Here is a 23,377-nt window from a genome sequence, read left to right on the forward strand (position 1 = left end):
AAGTACTAGGACATCTGGAGAAAGCTTTAGTTCTGCTCCAACTCAGTCCAAAGCACTGAAGATAGATGGAGTTGGATTTGGGAGAGGACTGAGCTCATTCAGATGAAGAAAGAACAAGTCAACAGATGAAGAAGATTTCAGGAAGTTTCCCATTCAACAAGTTCAAGTTTCCAGAGAGCTAGTTTAGCATCCGTGTTCTGGACCAAACCACTGTCCCTCTGAAGGTCCAGACACAGAGAGGCCCAGAGTGACCCCCATTTCTCCTTTTTGCTCTCTCCAGTGGCTGACTCCGCCCCTTAGGACGTCCCCCTGTGTGGATCAGTGGTCAGTGGGTTGGAACCTGCTGCAAATGCAGGCTCTGGTTCTAACTGCTGGATCAGAAGTGGAATGGGAGCTGTAGTGGTGTGTCTGCAGCTGGATGTGGAACACATGAGGGAGGGGTCAAAGGTCAATCTGTCTTCCAAACAAATGTTGTCAGTCTATTCTCCAACAATGCTCCAACATCTTCAAAGGTTTTTGGTCCCAAATCCAGAGTGTAGCTGGTAGGACGTGATCATTTCAGCCTCAGATTTGGGATCTGTCATCTCTCTGCCACCGTGACACCGAGTGATGAGTTCATGCTCCAAAGCGGCCCGATCGCTGGCTTTAGGGACTATTCCAAAAGCTTTCAATGATGGCGGGGAATGAACATTAGGAACAGATGACGGCTTGAAATGTCTGCTGTTGGTTTCTGATCCAGACAGAAATTCAATCAAATGTCTGTGAATCCATGATTTCTTTCATCCAGGTCCAGCTGCAGGTGGAGGACAGCATCATCCAGCTGAAGAAGAGGAGGAGCTTCTGCTGCCTCACAGAGGAAGGTGGAGGAGGTGAGAGGCTGCACTGGAGCTTTGGACCAAACCCTGTGATGGATGAACAACATCTCCAGGCTGTTTCCAGCCTGACCAGGAGGATCAGAAAACAGCAACAACTTCTCCTCCATCAAACCATGATGTCACCACCAGCAGGTGGAGACAGATATGAGCAGAAATTCTCTAGTTGGCTTCAGATTTCAGAGTTTCCCAAACAAGCAGTAGCACAACTCCACTTTTCTCTCCAAGCCCATCCTCTGAAATCTGATCTTCTGAGGGACGAGAACACTTGGAGACTGAGACTACCGGAGCATCACTAGAAGGACAGTTGGACTCCCCTCTGGAAAAAGAAGGCTTGAGCATGTTGACGTGACAAACTCCACATTTCTTCTCTTTGTCATGAGTTGGGATCCTAAAATTGGTGTCATTCATTTTCTTTTCCAGCTCATATGGAGCAGAAAACTGTGCCTGTAGGCTGGAAGCAGGCAAAGGCAACAACAGCAACACTTCCTCACCTGCAGCTGTTGTTGTTTGTGTGTTGATCCACAAACACATGCTGTGAAGAGGAACCTGCAGTGAAGGCAGCCATGTTGGAGCCTCACACATGTTCTCATTAGGATCAAATGAACCAGTGTGTTTGAGACTGAAAGAAAGACTGAAGGACAAAGAAATATGAAGATTCATTAAGGATCAAATCCAGACTTTATTCATGTCTTCAGACAAAAAAGCTGCAGACATTTTACAGACACAATTGAGGTTTTTCAACACTTTTCTGACATGAAGATGCAGTTCTGGATACAGCCAGAAGGTGTCGCCCTTCTCATTTACAATGCAAGTTCAAACTACAGACCTGACTGATTTGGTTTGGTTTTTGTTCTTTTAGCCATCATGTATGAAGACATCAGACCTAGAATTACAGAAAAAACATCAAAAGTTTCACAAACTTATTTTAATAAATTAAAATGTATAATTTCTGTCTATTGGAAGTCATTTGAAGTGAAGCTGTGAAAGTGACCACATTTGTTCAACAACCTCATAGCAACAAGAAACAAAACAGATTTCTCTCCAAAAAGTTTTTTTCCTCCGTTTTCCATCCAAACAAAGACAAACAGATGTTCTGTTTGGCAGAAATGTGTTTCCACCCAGAGGAACCTGCAGCAGCTGCTGATCCATCAGAAGATTCTGGACCTGCAGAGACTTCCCACACAGCTGCCTCTGCCTCCAAAGAAGCTGCTGATCTGCATGGAGAGAGAGCTCCAAGTCTCTGCAACCAAAGCAAAGAAGCAACCAGAGAACAGAAGCACAGAGCTGAAGCAAACATCCCAGAACGTTTGCTTTGGGAGTCCCACCTTCAGTTTGATCCGCTTCAAGACAAAGTCCCACATGAAAGAGATCAAAGTGAGCTAACCAAGCGCTTCATCCAAGAGAAGCAGCTCCAAAGCACAAAGACTCCGTCTGGTTGCAGGAACTCTGGGAAAGAAGGAGCAGGAGGAACTCCTGCAGGAAACATCAGATTGGAAAGAAGACTAACATGTCAGCAGTCTGTGGCTGAGACCAAGTCAACACTCCTGCAGCACTCAGCTGCAGCAAAAAGACACCCAGAAATACGTGGAGGGAGAGAGAGAGGGAGAGGGAGAGAGTATTCAGTTTATATCAGTTTTTCAGATTTAGTTTGTCAACATTTTCAGGAATGAGGAGAGATCTTTTAGCCCTAACGATGTCCCTCTTCAGCCAATTTTGCAATATGCTTATAGCTGGTCTCAATGGTTCTTCCCAATTCAAGAGGGTTAGCATCAAGAGGGATGCATCCTGTTGCTCTGTATTTGGTAAACTTTACCTTCATCTCCAAAATAGCAGACTTATTTTCCACCAGCATCTGGTGATGCCGTTTTAAGTGCATTAGCAGATTAGATGTTTTACAGCGGCATACGCGATCTTCGTGAAACAATGTCGGCACACGGTGTTCGACTTATCCAACTGTCTTTTCCCTTCATGGATGCTCACAATAAATCAAAAGTGTTACCACACAGGAGTGCGTAAGGAGATGGGTGGGTCCCCAAGTTCCGGTCTTGCGTCTGCATTAGCCATAGTGCTATAGTTGACATGCTAACTGTCCGTCACCTAATGGCGTCTTGGCAAAAACTCGCGTTTAACATTAGTTCCGTCTCGGCGCAAAGTTAATACATTGGGGGGAACAAAAACAAAAAAATAAATAACATTTAAAAAACCGAAACAGCACAAAGGTGAACCGAACCGAAGGTGCTGTACCGAAACGTTCTGGTACAACTACGTGTACCGTTACACCCCTATTACTTGAACAAACAAAGTATATACTGCAGTCACTACTTTGTGTTTAAATGTTTATTAAATGTTCACTGATCACATTAAAAGTGTTAGAATTAAAGATGTATAAACAACATTTCAACCATAATGAAGACATTCAAGAATTAGCTCAAATTACTAAAAAACAAACAACTCATTTCTATTTGCAGGTACATACAAGACAATGGTCTTGTGCTGAACACATCAAAGACCAAGGAGATGATTATTGACTTTAGTAGGAAGTCCTCCCACCAGCCAGTGATCATCGATGGAGGGGGAATCGAGGTGGTTGACTCCTACAAGTACTTGGGTGTGCACCTTGAACACAAACTGGACTGGTCGGAGCAGGCTCATGCTCTGTATAAAAAAGGGCAGAGTAGGCTGTTCTTCCTGAGAAAGCTGAGGTCCTTTGATGTGTGTACTGACATGTTGCTCCTCTTTTATCAGTCGGTTGTAGCGAGTGCTGTTTTCTATGGGGTTGTATGCTGGGGTGGCAGTATGACCACAAGGGATTGCACTCGATTGGACAAACTGATTAAGAGATGTGCATCTGTGATCTGGAAGAGGGTGGACTCTGTGGGATCTGTGCTGCAGAAGAGGATGAGGCCCTTGACTCAGAGCATCCTGGACAATCCCAAGCATCCATTGCAGAACACGATGTCTGGTCAGAGGAGCTCACGGAGTAATAGGCTCCTTTCACTGCGCTGCAGGACAGAGCGCTTTAAGAACTCATTTGTCCCTACAGCTATCAGGCTGTTTAATGAACCTCCCTGATGTGAACTGATATTATTTTGTGATCTGTCTTTTTACTGTTGTTTGTTGTGTGTGATTGTGTGTTTTGCTACCGGACACCTGAATCTCTCCTTTGGGAGATTAATAAAGTTTATATCTATCTATGTAAAACAATTCATTTTGTGAAAAAGTTGTACATAGTTTGTCAGCAGTAAAACTCTTTCTCTAATATCATTACACAAAGATTCAAGTGTTTTGATCAATTACTTTTTTTGCAGATAAAAACCTAAAAAAATTCCTAGAAAGTAAGAATATCATATTATAACACTAAATTAGTAGAAAACTTCATTTCTACACATTAAATATTCACTTGTGCCTCCCTCTAATGAAGTTACTTCATCAATATGGTATGGAGGCCATCAGATTTTTCCCTCCTGTAAAATAAAGTATTCTGCTGTGGTGCAGAGGTTGAGGTGTCGACCTCTTATCAGAAAAGTTTAGAATTTAGAGTTTACACTAACTCCTTTATTACATTGTTTGTGAAGAGAAAGTCTTGTGAGTTCTCATGTGTGTTTTGAGGTTAGATAAATCATTGAAACTTTTTTTACATTCTTTACAAGAAAAAGGCTTTTCTCCTGTGTGAGTTCTCATGTGTCTTTTGAGATTAGATATTTGATTAAAACTCTTTCTACATTCTTTACAAGAATAAGGCTTTTCTCCTGTATGAATTCTCATGTGTGTTTTGAGACCAGAAGCATCACGAAAACTTGTGTCACATTCTTTACAAGAAAAAGGCTTTTCTCCTGTATGAATTATCATGTGTCTTTTGAGACCAGAACCATCAATAAAACTTGTATCACATTCTTTACAAGAAAAAGGCCTTTCTCCTGTGTGAGTTCTCATGTGTTTGTTGAGAGTATATACATCATGAAAACCTTTTTTACATTCACTACAAAAAATAAGCTTTTCTCCTGTATGAGTTCTCATGTGTCTTTTGAGATGAGATATTTGACTAAAACTTTTTTTACATTCTTCACAAGAAAAAGGCTTTTCTCCTGTGTGAATTCTCATGTGTGTTTTGAGATAAGATACATCACGGAAACTTTTTTTACATTCTTTACAAAAAAAAGGCCTTTCTCCTGTGTGAGTTATCATGTGTGATTTGAGATGAGATATACGACTAAAGCTTTTCTCACAGTCTTTACAAGAAAATCTCTTATCTTTTGCGTGAATTCTGAACAGAGATTTGTTACAAAAGCTTTTGTCACATTCTTTACAGATATAACATCTTTCATCAGACCCAGTTTCCATGTAGTCAGACGGGTTAGTAATTATTCTTGAGTTTTTACCAGACTTGATAGAGGAAAGTCTCTCTTCTTTTGAAGATTGTTTGTCTTTCTTACCCAGATTTGCCTTCTTGGGATTTTTTCTAACATCAGAGTCACACTGACCTTCTGACATGTGAAAGCTGTCCACACTTTGGACATGTCTTCTGTCTATTCTCTTCCTTTGATCTCGATTTTGTGGGTCTGTCTCTTCATCTGTAGTTGATGTTGATTCTTCATGTTGGTTTCCTTCTTCATCCTGACTATCAGTTACATTAAAGCTCTGCTGATTGTTTAGATCTGCTTCACTGTTCTCATCTTCCTCATAAGTAAGAAACTCCATCAAGGTATCAGTCTCCTGCTTCAGATCAAGATGCTCTCCATCCTGACTGATACAGAGTTCCCCTGGTTCCTCTTTCATCTGTGGAGGTTCTTGTTCCTTCTGCTCCTCCTTTGTCTGTGGACGTTCCAGTTCTAAGTTCCTCTGTTGGATGCAGAGATCTTCTTCTTCAGTTATCAAACTCTGGGGGAGGGCTGCAGAAACACAAGTAGAGGCCCTTTTATATGTTATGGTGACTTTATGCATTGGTAAGTACCAATACAATTTTAAATAGTCATTCAGAATATGCACGATAAAAAACTTTTTATTTGTTAAAATAAGTTTCTTGTTTTCTTAAGCACAACAGTATAAAACTGTCCTCTACACCTGCCCCATAAGGAGAGCTGTTTCAGTCAATACACTGTAGTCTGAACCAGTTAAAGATAGAAAATAATATTTTTGATTAATTGATTTTTGATTTATTTCAAGCATTGTAGTCAAAGCAATAAAAAGTTACACATATTTATCAAACTCATTACAGACATTTTGAAATGCATAGTTTAAAAAGACAGAAAATAAAGCAAAACAAAAAAGTCACTTAAATCACATTTGTTTTATTAAATACAGTGAATTTCTTTGTTTTTCTTAAGGAAATGAAATTCCAGATAAGTAATTCATAAATAGTACAAACAGGTCTTTAATGTTATATAACTGTATACTCAAATTAAATCATGCTGAGATAAATAGGACAGATTTACTAGAAAGGGGACAGTGGGATTAACAGAAAATGTACTTTTAACATGTTTCTGTTTCCAATTATTTTTATTTGAAATTATAAAAAGGAAAAAAGTCTGAAAACAAATAGACTGTTTTAGATTCTTGCCATTATTGACAGTAAAGATGCAGGCATCTATAGTAAATGTTTGACACAGTCTCTGAGCCTTATTTCAGCACAACACCAGCTGTGTAATGTTGTGAATATGCTGCTAATAAAGTTACATTCACATGTCTGTTATTGTATTTATTTTATTTAGAAATCACCTCCAGGACCGAGGTCTGGGGCCCCATCAATCGGGGTCAGAAACTTGCCTGTGCTGTGTTAGCCTGGAGGTGATGCTGGCAGCACAGACAGTAAAAATGTGTCAAAATGGACGAGCATGGAGATTTGATGTGAGAACTTAGAAACGTAAAATAGAATGTAAAAATCTTTTGCTGTAAAGTTTGACAAATAAAATCACAACCGACAAATTACCCTTTGCATGTGTTCTTTAGAGTTACAACCTCAAATCAGTGATTTCAATTGCTTGAATCTGCAAATCACAGTACACTACAGCTGAATGAACTACAAATACATTTCAAAAGAAAAATATGTTTTTTTCCTGACTTTTATTGAGAAGTGATCTCTTTGATGTGTAAATGGAGACACGGCAGGGAGACGGCTGCCAAGAGACCGTTGTCAACAAAGTGTAATATCCGAGGAAAGACCATTCTGTAAAAATCCATCATCTCTCTAAAACAAATTAATTTCTACATTTATATGATATATGGTAATGGAGACTCCTCAGCATATTCATGCTACAATCAATATTTTGTTAAAAAGGCAATATTTATTTTATTGTAGGGTTGTGCCGATGGACGGTGATGGGTGACTGACATCCCGATGGAGAGACCACCATCGTGATGCCACGCCCCCGCCACGTTGCGCGTCGACACCATAAGCCGCGGTTACATGCACAAAATATCTTGATGGGATCAATGGTCGGATTAGAATCCAACCGTGTACATGGGCCCAGAAAAATGTTTTCAGAATATAAAAACGTTCACTAAGGTCACACTTTCCGTTGGAATAAATCATCCGCACATGCGCAGTAGGGTTTGAAAACCGGAAGGATATAGATTCCGCCGAGCGGCTTTTTTTTTCAAACTTTATTGAATGTAACAATTCAATACAAAACATTGTTAAAGAGCGCCGAGCGGCTATATACATTGACATGTCAGCTCGGTAATATACGAGATGATCTTCTAAACGTGCTTTTAATAATGTTACGGTTATTATGAAACACCTGTTCGCTCATCATTTGAATTTTAATCCGTGTGGTCAGTGCTTTTTCTGAACGAAGCCAGGATTAGCAGTATGCTAACCGGGCTAACAACATTAGCTTTGGGTGGTGCTGCTTGCTGGCTGCACGTAAACATGTAAGAATAACATCAGCCTTTATTTAGTCGGGACACGACTGGAAACACAAATCCGTGTGATCGTTTGAATGTTTTCTAAGGACTGAGCAACATTTCTGCTTTGAAGCTCAAACCGCTGTGTGCGCTGACGATCCGAGCTGTGCTCAGACACACACTTTTAGACCCAGTTCTGAGTTCGGTTGCTTGTACCCTTAGAGCTGCGGGACGGATCGCAGTCTTAAATCTCCCACACATACCGCTCATGTACCCCCCCCCCCCCCTTCCCATCAAACACAAAGCTTTAAGTCCGCACTCCGCCGGTCCACTTCACTAGTGAAGTGCGGGAGCGGACTACTTCTTTTCTATTTTGTTACTTTTTTTGTTAAAGTCACTCCCCTCCGTTTATACTGGATCATCGCGGATTAGTCATTAGTTGGGAAATAAAATGAAAAAAGCAAGAAAACGAATAGCAGTTATATAAGAACAAAAAATGTAAAAAATACCCCCCCCCCAACCCCCTCACCCCCGACGATGTCATCGTCCATCCCGATGGTTGACGGCAAACATCGTCAACGGCCAATTTAAGGGACATCGCCCAACCCTATTTTATTGTATATATTTCATCAAATCATAATAGAGATATGAATCATAATCAAGGTGCACAATAGCTCTGAAGATACTGAAGCTATTCTCAAAAAAATTTCTGTACTGACTAATCATCACCCTGTTGTCCTACTACAACAAAGATAACTGTATGTCAATCAATTACTTTTTTTTTTCAAATATAGATCACGATTGGTCAAAATTCTTAATAGCTGTAAAAGATACCGTAGCTTACAACATAATGTTGTGATATAATTTTTTTAGTCAATAGCCACAGTTACATGTGCAAAATATCGGATCATATATATATGATCCAATATTACACTGTATTTATCCCACGAAGGGAACTTTGCGTCTCCACATTTGACCCATCCCCTTGGGGAGCGGTGAGCTACAGCCGAACCGCGCTCGGGAGATGGTAGCGTTCTTGCCTAAGGACCCCCACTGGGTGATGTTAATTGCTCACCATTAATAGTACCATTGCTCATTCCCCTCTGGGAATCGAACCCTGGTTTCCTGCATGGTAGCTTCCCACCTTACCAAACGAGCTACCCAGACGGATCAATGGTCAGAATTAAAATCAACCGTGTACAAGGCCCAGAAAAACTTTTTCCCGTTAGAACAAACGTTCACAAAGTCACACCTTTGGTCAGAATTTACATTTGCGCATGCGCAATAGTGTTGAAAATACTGGAAGCGAAAATGAGTCCCGGTGTAAACAAACTGCCACACAGTAGATATCTGGCAGCTCGGTAATATACAGAAGGATCTTCTTAATGTCCTTTATTATTGTTATGGTTATTATGAAGCACCTGTTAGATCATCATTTTATTTTTAATCCGTGTGGTCAGTACTTTTTTTGTGGTGGAACGGAGAAGTCAGGGTTATGAGTGGGCTAACATGCGCTAACAACATTAGCCTTGTATAAAAAACATAAAGTCCATGCAGAAAATGCTGCAATCTGCATCTTGGCTGCACGGAAATATGTGGGAATAACAGCAGCCTGTCCGCAAACACAGAGCTATCACTCTGGCTGCTCTGCTCAGAGACACAGTTCGGTGGCGCGGAGCAGCCGGTCGGTCCTGTATGTGCTCCAAAGCTGGAGCACCGCACCGTCTATGCGTGACGTAAACCAAAGCAGTAGTGACACAGGTTCGAAATGAACTGTTTACATGCAACACGATCAGGTCAACAATCGGCCTAACCCACCTATCTCCATCGGAAAGAAATCTTGATCCGAACGAATATGATCTTGGCAGAATATTCCGAATGGGGTGTTTACATGACGTGTTTTTCTTCCGATCAGGCATTCTTTCCGATTACTTTTGTCCGTGTAAACGCAGCTAATAACAACAACAAATTTAATCACCCTTTTGAGTCAGGCAACAGTGATTAGTCAGGTGGTCTGAGTCACGTTTTTAGGGCAACCAGTTGCCAATCATGATAAGCTAGTTCAAAGTCCACGCCCCCCCATCGCTGAAAGCTGCTCGGAAGAAGCTGTCAATCAAACATTCGAGGTGGGGGCAGCGGGCACTACACCTGTTACTGAGGCATCTGATTGGTCAGTTTATAACTTGAATAACTGGCAATAAAGAGAAAAATATAATAGAATCTGTCTGAATGTCTGGAATTGGAGACATGGAGACATCAAAGAGGTTTAGATGGATTTGGGGTTTGACGGAGAAATCTGCTGAAAAGAACTGAACTACAAACTTAGAACCACAGACGACAAAACAGATTGTACTTTTTTATCTGCTAACAATTTTCTCTTTGATCTGTGTAGGTTTCCTGTTTGTCGTTAGCTGGAGGGACTAACTAAGATCATCTGATTTGAAGAATGTTGTGGGCTGCACTGACCAACAATGTCTTCTGTCTTTTCAACTGGAAGGGACAGAAGAGACTCTTCCAGGACACGCTGTTGATGGACTGCATGTTTGGAGAGCTTGAAGCTCAAGATAGAACCATTGTTGAAGTGAACATACCGATAGTGTGGAGATGAAGATCAGAGTCACACTGACCTGCTGACATGTGAGAGCTGTCCACACTTTGGACATGACTTCTGTCCCTCCTCTTCCTCTGATCTCTGTTCTGTGGGTCTGTCTCTTCATCTGTAGTTGATGTAGATTCTTCATGTTGGTTTCTTTCTTCATCCTGACTACCAGTTACATTAAAGTTCTGCAGTTCTTCTTTAATCTGCTGAGGTTCTGGTTCCTCCTGTTCCTCTTTAATCTGTGGAGATTTTGGCTCCTGCAGTTCTTCTTTAATCTGTAGAGGTTCTGGTTCCTCCTGTTCCTCTTTAATCTGTGGAGGTTTTGGTTCCTGCAGTTCTTCTTTAATCTGTAGAGGTTCTGGTTCCTCCCGTTCCTCTTTAATCTGTAGAGGTTCTGGTTCCACTTGTTCCACTCTGAAGTTCCTCTGCTGGTTGCATTGATCTTCCTCTTCAGTCATCCAATGCTGGGGGAGAACTGCAGGGACACAAAAACAACATTTAAACATTTTCTTTATACCTTTTAAAGGTTATACCTTTTATATGTTTCCAGGACTTTTGGGGTTTTTCAAGCATCACTTAACACTTTGATTATTGGATAAAATGTCTGAGGAGTCTGGAGGACCAGAAGAGACTCATGGAAATAAATAAATCGAATATAAATAATTGAATAAATGCGTCATTCATTCATTTAAAATTGTCAATAAATAAATAAAATTTGAAAGCAAAACATAAATGCTTAAATAGTAATTAAAAAGCACCTTAAAATTTTTCATGACATTTTTAATAATTTTATTGTCCAATGTGGGACAAATTAAAATAAATACAATGCTCAGCATAAATGAATACACCTTACTAAATGTGTCAGAAAACCTTTAGCATCCTTTCAGAACCAACATTTTCTGTGAAATACTAGATTATAAAATACTCCTACAAAGGTGGACCATTGATTGCAAACAGGATCTCTTAATTTACATACAAAAAATTGATTTCCTAACCATATAATTCAAACCGATGTTGCAAAAATGAGTACACCTTAGTCATAGTCATATGATAAAAGACAAACTCAAGACTACAAATTTCTAATGAACAGGCATCCAACCACAGTTGAGTCTAATGACTTATTTAAGAGGTGTCCAGCACACAGGTGACCATAAAAGGGCATTTCTTAACAAAGAACAGCCCGTCCCATTTCATGCTGTCAGCAATGGCTCCCAGTGGAAATAAAAATGTCACAAAATCTCAGAAAGGAAATCCTTTCTTTGCACAAAAAAGGTGAGGGCTACAATATCAGCAAAGCTTTACATATAAGTCAAATTTACTACTGCAAAAGTCATCCAAAAACAAAGAAAGATGGAAGTGTCACAATCATATGGAGACGTCCAGGCCTTCCATGCAAGCTAACGTCTCGACAGGAGGGTGTTCTGATGAGAAGGCTTGAAGAAAACCACCATGCAAGTTCACTGCAGTTAGCTAAAGCAGTGGAAATCTAAACTGGAGACACTGTTTCCCGTGATGCCATATGGCACACATTGCAGAGGAAATGGCACGCTTGGTTATCGTCCAGGAAGGAAGCCACAAAAAAGCATGCCTAGAATTTACTAGGGCTCATGCTGAAACAGATGAAGACTACTGAGACTCAATACTCTGGAGTAATGAGACAAAGATCACTATTTTCAAAACTAATGGTTTTAAAACTGTACGGCATTGCAAAGGTGAGGATTTCAAAGATAAATGCATGGGGCCTATAGTGAAACATGGCGGTGGCAGTGTCCTGATGTGGGGCTGCATGAGTGCTGCTGGTGTGGGGGAGCTGCATTTCATTGATGAGATCATGAACTCAACAATGTAGTGCTCTATACTGAAGAAGAAGATGCTGCCATCACTTCATTGGTCATTGAGCACTTTTCCAACACGACAATGATCCAAAACTATGAGGCCAGAACAGTCTCATAATTCAGAATTGCACACACTCCGAGTCACAAATGTACACACTTCGATTCACAAATGTCATTTTATGCAAACATGCTAAATAAATTTGGAAATGCACACATTGTGTTTCACAAACACACACATTGCGTTTCACACATGAAGACTGAATGTTTTACAAATGCACAATAAGTGTTTCTCACAAATGTGCACACTGTGTTTCACAAAAACATTTCAGAAATACACAATAAATGTATCAGAAATGCACAGTAAGTGCTTCACAAACATGTTTTTTAGGTACACATGTGATGTGAACTCACAGATCATTCGAATTGCAGAATGTGCATTCAAAATCCCGTTCTTGTTTGTAAATCTCCCCACATTTGAGAGAGATTTTTCTACTGTGAATATTGAGACTCCTTTGACGGAGCAGGTCGACTAATGTCACCATTGGCTAGTGAAGCTGTCAATCAAACTCATCAGCAAAGCAGGCGGGTTCACTTATAGCCAATCAAATGGCCCCTTACACTTTCTCTTCACTTTCAAACTGACGAGGGAGGGAGCTGTTCAGCACAGCAGTTGAAAGTATGCGGGCGGCAAACATGGCGGAGAGGTTTTCCGAACGGGATCAGTCTCAGCCCGTAAGTAATGCATTTATTTGATCATTCCCTCGTTGTACGTCCTGTAATGTTATTGAATACTAAGTTGAAGCGTTCTCCTTAGCCAAGTGACATGTGTGAATGCTTTATGAACACTTCAGCCGAGTCGTTTGCAGAGTACCCCCACCGCAAATTAGCTTAGCTTTGCTTAGCTTAGCCTGTGCGGTCATATTTTTTAAAATGGTTTTAAAGCGGGGGAGGACTTATGATAGTTTGGTCAAGTTTTATACTTGGCATACCAGCTCTTCACACAACACGAGTAACTACAACCAACCAGGGGCCTCGAAACTAGCCGGCTTTCAACTCAAGTTGTGTCTGCCTGTGAGTGTGAGTGAAGTTCAAAGCGTTGTCGGTTCAAGCTAGCGTCTATAGCCAATCTGTAGGTTCTTAACATGATTCAGATGGAACTAAGGGGAAAAACATGCCAGATTTACAGCAGCAAAGAAAGTTCAATAAAAAGTATTGATTTGGAGATGGCGATGTTGTTTACAACACTGATGCTATGCTATGCTAACTAGCTAGCTAGCTGTTCCGTGTGCTGCCTTTATGTAAACGCGATCCAGGTTAAAGTTAGACACAGTATTTTCACAACCCAGACTTTAAGACGGGGTGGATATGTGCAACAAAGGTAATTCATATGGCATTCATGAAAACTGCATTTTTTAAATATAACAGACGTGAATCCACTGAAAGAAGCGTCATTAAGTTTCTAACGTTAAAACCCGTGTGCTGACAAGCCCTGTGAGATTGTGTCAGAGTGACATCCACTAAAATCCCTGTATCTTTACTTCCAATGACGTAATGCCAAGAATCCCAAACATTATGTGTTTAGGCTGTTTTGTAGTCGATAAGTAGTCACAGAACGGGTGGATGGGAGAAATCAGCTGTCAACAGTGATAAGAGTAGAAGTTACTGTAAATATTACACACAGGCTTCATGTGACCAGTGTCTTGTCTCTGATTTTTTTTTAAAGCTGTTCTTTACTACAAGCTCAAGTTGTCATAGCAAGAGTGTTTTAAAAAATTCCCCTTTCAAATATTTGTAAGTTATGTAATTTAATCTCAGCCAGCTAAATGATCTAATCCATGTTTGTCGTGTTTTTATTTATTCTAGGAATTACTGAAGCGTGACATCCTTCAAAGGCTGCATCATTCGACTGTCAAGCACCTTGGAGAGGCAACCTGTTAATGTGGAGGAGAGGCAACCTGTTGATGTGGAAAGCCTGAAACATTCTGCAACAGACTGCTGTCCCAGCGCTGCTCCACAGAAAGACTAAAACATTATTTTGTTCCTCGTGCCATCAGGCAATACAACTCTCTGGCAGGGCATCTTACAAGTAATTTCTTTTAATTAATTTTACCCACTGATTTTTCAATTATTTACCTTTTTTTTATCAATCTTTTTAATTTGTGATATTTCTATTTGTAATGCGTGTGTGTTTTTATGTGTTTTTTTAAGATGGCCATTTTTAAAAATTTCCTCAGGGTTTATTGAATACCCTTCTATTCTATTCTATTTCATAATTTATCATCCTATTGTATTACTGTTGTACCTGTCAATTGGGAATTTAGCATTTTTGCCCCTGTAAATATCTGTCAGTTGAAAGTATTTGTACTTGTATTCCATAGATCTTGCAAAGTGACATTGGGCTGAGCAGGGGAGGTGTATTGGGCATCTGTGATTGACAGTGAGATGAACTTGAGATAATGTAGTCCCACTGCGTGGCACGGAGCAAAGTGATGCCAGTTTCTCCACAGAACCTTCTGTGGAAGTTATAGATTTTTCTCCTCCACATTCATATGATCAAGACCAAAGGGAACCGTCTCTGAGTGTTGAAATGACGCTAGCATGAAAGCTAAGAGAAGGATAACGTACAAACAAACCCGAGTGAAACGTTCATTGTAAATCTCATGACCAGTACAGAGTTCGATGGATTCTATGTCAACTGCATTCAACCACTGTTGCCTTGCTTCCCGGTCCACTGAAAAGTTGCGCAAGCCAGTAATTTTTGACAACCGAAGGCAATAAACCGACAAGCCATGCTAAAGCTAACACGCTAACGACTGACTGGTACAGAATCAAATATGGGCGGGGCTTTTGCTACCTGCACGAAAGCCTAGAAAAGTGTAAGGGGTCATTCGATTGGCCTGCTTTGCTGGTGAGTTTGATTGACAGATTCACTAGCCAATGGTGACATTAGTCGAACTGCTCCGTCAGAGGAGTCTCAATATTCACCGTAGAAAAATCTCACAAATGTGGGGAGATTCACAAACGAGAAACAGGACTGTAAGAAACTTTGGGAATAGAATTTGTAAAATATTTAGTCTGCATGTGTGAAACACAATGTGTGTGTTTGTGAAACACAGGGTGTGCATTTCCGAATTTATTTTTCACGTTTGCATAAAATGATATTTGTGAATCAGAGTGTGTGTATTTGTAAAACAGGTTGTGTGCATTTCTGATTATTGAGACTGAATTAACTCCATACAAAACACACTTCTAAAGCTACTGTTATATTTTCTGAGGAAGAACAGGGTGAAGGTGATTGAATGGCCGGTATGTGTGGGAGATTAAACACTGCGTTCCGTCCCACAGCTCTAGGGGACGAGCTACAGAACTCAGAACCGGGTCTAAAAGTGTGTGTCTCAGAGCAGAGCTCGGATCGTGAGCTCACACACAGCGGCTGTGGGGGCGTTGTGTGAGCTTCAAAGCAGAAATGTCGCTCAGTCCTTAGAAACTGTTCAAACGATCACGTGGATTTGTGTTTCGATTCGTGTCCCGACTAAATAAAGGCTGATGTTTTTCCCACATGTTTACGTGCAGCCAGGATCCAGATTGCAGCACCACCCAAAGCTAATGCTGTTAGCCCGTGTTAGCATACTGCTAATCCTGGCATCCCGGCTACGTATTCAACAGAAAAAGCACTGACCACACGGATTAAAAATAAAACAATGAGCGAATAGGTGCTTCATAATAATCGTAACATTATTAAAAGCACGTTTAGAAGATCATCTAGGATATTACCGAGCTGACATATGAATGTATATAGCCGCTCAGCGGAACTGATATCCGCTTCCGGTTTTTCAAACCCTGATGCGCATGTCCGAATGATTTATTCCGACCGAAAGTGTGACCCATGTAAATGTTTGTTATATTCTAAAAAAAAAAAAAATTTTCTTGGCCCATGTACACGGTTGGATTCTAATCCGACCATTGATCCCATCAAGATATTTTGCACATGTAACCGCGGCTTATGGTGTCTACTCGCAGCGTGGCGGGGGCGTGGCATCACCATGGTGTCTCTTCATCGGGATGTCAGTCACCCATCACGACGGACGATGGTATCGTCCATCGGCACAACCGTAGTGCTCATACAAAATACTAGATGTAGTAGTTTTTGTTGCAGGGTGGATTTGCTTAAACCAATTGAAGAAAAACGGAAGATTATGCAATCTAAGTTAGATCATTAAACTTTATTTCATGTTATAGAGTTAAAGTGTTCAATAGAAGTCAACTTTGTGGAAAGTTTGGAAATGTTTCTTTGCTCATTGAGCTTCTGATTAAATTAGTACTTTTTAAGGGGGTGCACTCATTTATGCTGTACTTTGATTTGGGAATTTATTCTCATATTTGGGGCGGCAGTGGCTCAGGCGGTTGAGCTGGTCGGACAGTGATTGAAGGGTCGGCGGTTAGATTCCCCCCAGTCCATTGTTGTTGTTGTGTCCGTGGGCAAGAGCTCCTCCACTGGTGTGTGAATGTGTCTGAATGTCCAGGTGATGGTCAGAGGGGCAGCTGTGGCTAAATCAATAGTTACTATCACCAAGTATGAATGAGGAGTGAATAAATAACGGAGACATTGTAAACGCTTTGAGTGTCTGGAAAAGTGCAGATAAATCCAATCCATCATCATTATTGTTGTTGTTGTTGTTTTCCACATATTCAACGCAAGACGACAGATTTTGTGTTTAAAAAAAGTCTTCTGCTCTGCTAATTTAGCATAAGATCAATTTATAAAAGTAGCCTTTATGGAAGTAATAAATACGATAAATTCTCACAAGCCACGGAATTAAGTAAAAATCCACCTTCTTTTAACGCTTTTTGGGGCAAAATATGATTTTTACAAAACAAATCATCGATTCCAGAAGTCGTGTCCCGATAGGGGAAAAGAATTCTAGAACAACAACATGGTCCGATATTGAAGTGATCATATTGGCTCAGGTGTAGCCACGCCCCTCTGTCTCCAGCATTGATCAGACTGGTTCTGCAAACCACGCCTTCAGTCCTCTGCATGTCACCATACTAGTCCATAGGGATGGGAATAGAAGCCACCGGAAGCTTTCCTTGGGGTTCATGTAATTGTGCCAGAAAAATGTACCAACCATTCAGAGCTTTGAAACCACAAAAAGCAGCGACATCTGGTGGTGGTCTGGACGTATATCATCTGCTTCAACTAAGCTCCTTCTAACCTTTCATATTATGGATATTATAATGAAAAAACTTAAAAGAAAACAATGTTGTTAATAGTGATAAAAAACAACGTAAAACAACACAATAAGTTACGTTTTCTGTGAGAAGTGCTTTACACAGCAACATACACATGACATAAAGAAAATAAACGCTAGGCAAAAAAGGAAAACTGGTCTTGAACCCAGAATCTCTGGATACAGAAGCTATGACTTTATCTCTGAGCTATCTCTACAACAACAGTACATCCTTGCCATTGTTTATTCGTAGATGTATTTTCATTATTGATAACGTTCATAGTGTATTGTCTTAATTGGAGAAACTGAGTTGAAACGATCCTGAGCCACAGTACTTTTTTTTTTAACCAGGAACCATGGTAAAATGCAGTGAACTGACGCTGATTCCAATAGAACTGGTCTGGAAACGTTCGGGATTCATTTGTATTTTTAGAGAATAGTGCGCCCAACTGTTAAAACACAAGTGACATCTGAACCGTGGTTCAACCAAACGATGCATTTGGCGCGTCATACGTCATCAACCACATGATCTGCGCTAGTTGACACACGCCCCGAAACATTGTGCCGAACCACTATGTTTCATGAAGGTGAAACACGCGCCGAAGCGTCCGTGTCAAACGGGCCATCCCTACTAGTCCATTAAAGGTGTTCATGCAAATGTCTGTTAACGCTGTCAATTTTTTGGGTGTTTGTCTTTATTGAAGCAATTATTTAACAAACAATCATGGCATTTTTTTTCTGTCAATGACATCAAAATCAATGAGATGAAGGTAGTCAAAAACAAACATGACAACAAGTATTAGCAAATTTATAGTTTAACAAAACCTAAATATATCAAATAAATTACACGTCTGGGCTTTCTTGTGATTCATATAATGCAAAGATTTATAGAATAGTTTGAGATGGTTTATTAATCCATTAATGTGAGGTTTCAACTTTAAGAATTTACAGTTGTGTATGAAATGCTTTAAAAATCACAAAGTCCAGATTTTTAATAGTAATCGAGTTTGAATGGTATTCCAATTAGGAGTTATTATAATCCAGCCACAGTTTGGATCTAGATAGCAGCTCAGACGAGGAAAACAAAGACGTTCATGGATCTATTTGTCTGCAGCAGTGAACGTACCAACTACGTGTAGCTGAAGCTGAGGGTTCCAGCTGCTATCCAGCAGTCTGCGCTGACGACAGAGCTCCTCCTCGTTCTGGACGATGGTTCCTTCAGCAGCAGAAAGTTGTTCTCTGACAGAACCTTCCTGAGGTTCTGAAGACATGGTTCCTGCTCCGATCTTCAGCTCCAACTCCCACAAACACCGCCGTCCTCTTCACTGCAGCTCCGATCGATCATCTGCTAGTCTCACAATCACAGCAATCCACGTTGTCTTTCCGTTCAACACTTCTTCACTCATTTACGACACTTTGGAAAATGCTGAGAGTTCCCACACGAACCACGTATCGTCCTTTCTGTCCAAAAACCTCAAAAACGTCCCAACAAAACACCACCGACCTCTCAACACAAGCTAACGCTGCTAGCCTGCTAACAAGCTAACGCTGCTAGCACCTTGTGCTGTTTACTTCCGGGTCACGTGCAGATCTATATAAACTGCTTAGCTGAACCTCAATATGGTTAAAAAAAACGTAAACTATTTTTAAACAGTTTTGATTCAGGAGATAATAAATAAAAGAAAATCAAAATAGAAAAAAATGTAACGTTTTGAGAGCTGTTGTGACGTCATCACAATGTCCACAGATATTTTCAGGTTAAGACAAAAAAAAAACACTTAACATTTTTATTTACAGTACAGACTGTGGGTACCGGATGTTCTCGGGTTGCCAGATGTTCTCGGGGTCCTTCGGGGTCCTTCCAATGAGTTATATCACTTGAGGAGACATCACGTGGTTCCTCATGGGAGGAGAGCACCGCCATCTTGGTGAGGTCAAGTTTTGAAGACCAAACCACTTTTATAACATTTAATAAAGAGCTCTGTTTTTGCTTTCAATCACTTCATTATATGAAAAAGAAGAATGGCTTGAAATTGCTTAGTTTTGCTCAGAAATACAAACTTCATGAGTACCCCTAACTTAACTAGTATTAGACTACTTAGATTTTTTCTATGTTCCTTTATTTTATTTTACTTATGTTTTTATTTATTTGTGTGTTATGTTCATTGTTTCTTTTTTTCCCCTCTATTCTTTATTTTCTATGTCAATATGTTATGTTTGGCAATGGTGACTGATCTTCGAGGCAATATTGATTACATCGTTATTGTTCGTTGTTAACGTTAATGTCATTGTTAATGTATGATACCGCAATTGTCAATAAAGTTTTAAAAAACTTAGCGACGTTAACTCATTGGTCGTGGCAACTTACAGCCAATCAAATAGTGTGACGTCATCATTGGTCGAAGGACCCCGAAGGACCCCGAGAACATCCGGCAACCCGAGAACATCCGGTACCCACACAGACCAAAAGTTTGGACACACCTTCTCATTCAAAGAGGTTTCTTTATTTTCATGACTATGAAAATTGTAGATTCACACTGAAGGCATCAACACTATGAATGAACACATGTGGAATTCTATACATAACAAAAACGTGTGAAACAACTGAGAATATGTCATATTGTACATATTGTAGGTTCTTCATAGTAGCCACCTTTTGCTTTGATTACTGCTTTGCACACTTTTGGCATTCTCTTGATGAGCTTCAAAAATGTTGAGAAATGCAGAAATGTGTGCTGCAGATGCCATGTTTGCCACTAGAGGGCAGCACAGCAGCTTCAGTCTTTGTCATTGTTGCTGTGTGAGCCTGAAGGAGCTTCAAAGTGAGCTGCAGCTTGGTTCAGACAAACCTCCACATTCACACACAGATGTGATCCTGAAGAAGTCTGAACAGAACATTTCAGGAGAACTCTTCAGTCCAGAACATGAGCCTGCATTGTTCCTGAAACTGGGATCAGAGTTCTGCTCTCTGCTCCAACAGAACCACCTTCATGAGCTCCTGGTTTCTTCTGGATCCTCCAACATTCAGACGCTCTCTGACTGAGTTCATGTCTGCACAGAAACCTTCAGGATTCTCTTCTTCCACACGTCTTTCACTGTGAAACTCTCTTCTGAATGTGGATCATCTCAGTCAGACGTTCAGCAGCATCAGAGCCGTGCATGTGGTCCTCCTCATGAGTCCTGAAGCTGCACCGTCAGCTGCAGAGCTTCAGAGCGGCTTCCTTCTCAGACTTTCCACTTTCTTTGGCTCTCTGGCTCTGATGCTGCTGCTGCTGCAGAAAAACCAGCAGCTGCAGAAAAACTCTGCAGAGACTCACAGAGAGAGGATGGAGACTGGGGGCGGAGCCTGGAGAGGACTGATGGAGGTCAGAGGGCGGATCTTCATCAGGATGAAGGTGCTGCTTGGATTCTGGCTTGATGATCCTAAAATCAAGAGACTCAAACAGGAAGTTCCTGATGTTTACTTCTCTGCTGGATTTCTGTTTTACAGTGTTTCCACAACTGATGATGTCATCAATCTGACCTTTAAAAACACTTTACTTCCTGGTTTCATTGACAGCAAATGTTCCTGAAGATCTGACCCCCTAAAAGCTCCAATAGCAGCTCAGCAGAAACTCTAATCTTTCTTGATGTGGTGGAGCGGAGCCTGAAGAGGAAGCATCTTTTTGCAGGTGGTGCTGCAGCTTTGGGCATGTTTTCCAACTCTTTAGCTTCTGCTGTTCATGGAGTCGTGTCCCTCTGTTCTTGGAAAGGAGAAACGTGCAGAGAACTTTTCCCATTTCCACTCCCTCCTTTCAGCTGCTGCCCACTGTTCCCCTCTGAATCAGGAGGGAGGAGCTCTCATCTGTTCTGCCCACCCCCATCTAGAAAGACATCAGCACCACCTGAACATTCAAAAGCTCTTTTCCAACCCATTTCTACTGAGAAGGAACCAAACAGATGAAGATTAGAACAGCTAGAACAGGATGAGGGGGAGGCGAAAGATTCACCGGGGGAGCTGCAGCACAATAACTGTCCACTTGATGCTGAGAGAGACAGTGGAGCTGATCTCAGATCAGTTCCTGCTGCAGCTCTGACACTCATCTCCACTTCCTCTGATTCCTCCATCACTCTGCTCTCCACCTTCCAGGAACACCGTCCAGTCACAGCATCTCTGCAGACCAGCTGCTGCTGCTGCTCCTCTCTGCTCTTCCAGGAGGAACAACAGACTCCTTAGTCTTCCCACCTGCAGAGAGAAAGTAGAGAGACAGAGATGGAGTGTCTGCTGATCCTGGTCTGTCAGTCAGTGATGCAGCACAGCAGGAGAAAGAGCAGCAGGAGCTTCAGTCCTGTTCAGAGCAGCAGCTTCCTGTCATCTTCACCTGTTGGAGCTTCTGCTGCTCTGATTGGCTGACTGTTGTCCTGAAGCCTGTCGTCATTCTCCTCAGAGCTTCACTGAGAAGCTGCAGCTTCACAGGAAACTCTGCATCTTTGCTCTCAGACTAACTTTAGGACCAAACATCTGGAAGCAGCTGGACTGACTCCAACCCTCTACTGACCTCAGAGTCTGCAGTTTGGAGTTTGGACTCTCCACCAGATCCTGGAGCTGCTGAACATCTGAAGACTGAATGTTGTTGTATCTCAGGTCCAGGTATATCAGGTGGGACGGGTTGGACTTCAGAGCTGAGACCAGAGCAGCACAGCTGGTCTTTGACAGACAGCAGTTCCTCAACCTGAATCCAGAACAAAGAGTTGAGTTTAAAGACAAAGTTAATGTTTTTCATCCTTCACTTCTTCTAAAGACTTCAGAGCTGAAGAAGATCAGAAAGTTTAAGAAAAGTCTAACGTTGTGAAGCAACAGCAGCAGATCAGAAGAGTCCAGCAGAAGCAGAGAAGAAGAACATTCAGGAACATTCAGGACAACATGCAGCTGCTTCAGGAAAGAAGTCCAGATGTGAGAAAGTCAAACATCAGCCTGTGGCTGCATCCAAACCAACTGATGTTTCTGCAGCAACAGCAGAAAAAGTCCACTTCCTCTTTCTGCTCAGCTCTTCTCCATAAAGCACTGAATCATGGGAGAATTTCAGCAGCATGATGCTGGAAAGTCTTCATCCCAGTTTTCAGGAGATGATCTTCTGCAGTTCTTCTGCAGATCTTTGAAGAGAACAAGCAGCTGCAGGAAGAGAAGAAGAAGTTCTTCTGCAGATCTTTGAAGAGAACAAGCAGCTGCAGGAAGAAGAGAAGTTCTTCTGCAGATCTTTGAAGAGAACAAGCAGCTGCAGGAAAAAAGAAGAAGTAGTTCTGCTCACTGTGAGTCAACACAACTTTGTCATCATATTGATCTGAACACAACTGAAACATGGAGTCTGACCTCAGAGTCTGCAGTCTGCAGTCTGGACTCTCCAGAAAACCACACAGATGAAGAACTCCTGAATCCTGCAGCTTCTGGTTCCTGCTCAGGTCCAGTTCTGTCAGGTTAGACGGGTTTTTCTTCAGAGCTGAGATCAGAGCTTCACAGCTGATCTCTGACAAACTGCAGTACATCAACCTGAAATCAGACAGAAAAGTGTGTTCAGGAGCAGTGATGCAGCTGGAGGTCAGACGATGAATTGAAATGTCACTGATAATGAATTATTCATGACTAAATATTTACATCCAATAGATTTAAAGGTTCTATTTCAAAAATTTCAGATTTCAAAAACTTAGTAAAGAGACACAGGCTGTGTCCAAATTCCCGTCATACTCCCGAACTCCTTGTTAGGAGGACTTTGAGGACGGAGGACTGTGTCACTGATTCAGGGGAGGAGTTTAACAGGAAACAAGTTGGGGGTCGGTCAGGACACAGGGAGGAGGAGAAAAAGATGTGACTCCACTTGGCAGATGTTCCACATTTATTCTGTTGATGATTCATATTCCAAGTCAGTCTGCAAACAACTAAAGATCTCTCTCATCACTACACAAATAGCACAAACTGACCTGCTGTCAATAAAATAAAGTCCATAAAACAAGGAAAAC

General features: G+C 41.2%; 1 protein-coding gene and 1 long non-coding RNA gene across 10 annotated transcripts in view; both read right to left on the reverse strand.

Annotated features, from left to right (window-relative positions):
• Positions 1–1,524: 1,524 nt before the first annotated feature.
• On the reverse strand, positions 1,525–18,956 carry LOC110013959 (uncharacterized). Its single transcript, XR_013652128.1, has 3 exons — positions 18,510–18,956; positions 10,346–10,792; positions 1,525–5,764 (listed from the first exon to the last, which is right to left on the reverse strand). It is a non-coding gene; the product is annotated as an uncharacterized LOC110013959 (long non-coding RNA).
• A 909-nt stretch (positions 18,957–19,865) lies between these two features.
• Positions 19,866–23,377, reverse strand: part of LOC110014093 (NACHT, LRR and PYD domains-containing protein 12-like) — a 471,367-nt gene continuing 467,855 nt past the window's right edge. For 7 of the 9 annotated variants that reach the window (XM_078934516.1, XM_078934538.1, XM_078934509.1 and 4 more), the window contains 2 exons: positions 22,734–22,910; positions 21,953–22,638 (listed from right to left, as the gene is read on the reverse strand). In XM_078934516.1, the coding sequence (XP_078790642.1) occupies positions 22,446–22,638; positions 22,734–22,910 (370 nt within the window). In that variant the 3' untranslated portion in view covers positions 21,953–22,445. Of the gene's footprint in view, positions 21,609–21,921; positions 22,639–22,733; positions 22,911–23,377 lie in introns of those variants that run through there. The other 2 variants (XM_078934550.1, XM_078934559.1) reach the window with 2 other exon arrangements.

This window comes from Oryzias latipes, chromosome 2 (assembly GCF_053564925.1).
Source record: "Oryzias latipes strain Hd-rR chromosome 2, Olatipes_Hd-rR_3.1".
NCBI classification, from domain to species: domain Eukaryota; kingdom Metazoa; phylum Chordata; class Actinopteri; order Beloniformes; family Adrianichthyidae; genus Oryzias; species Oryzias latipes.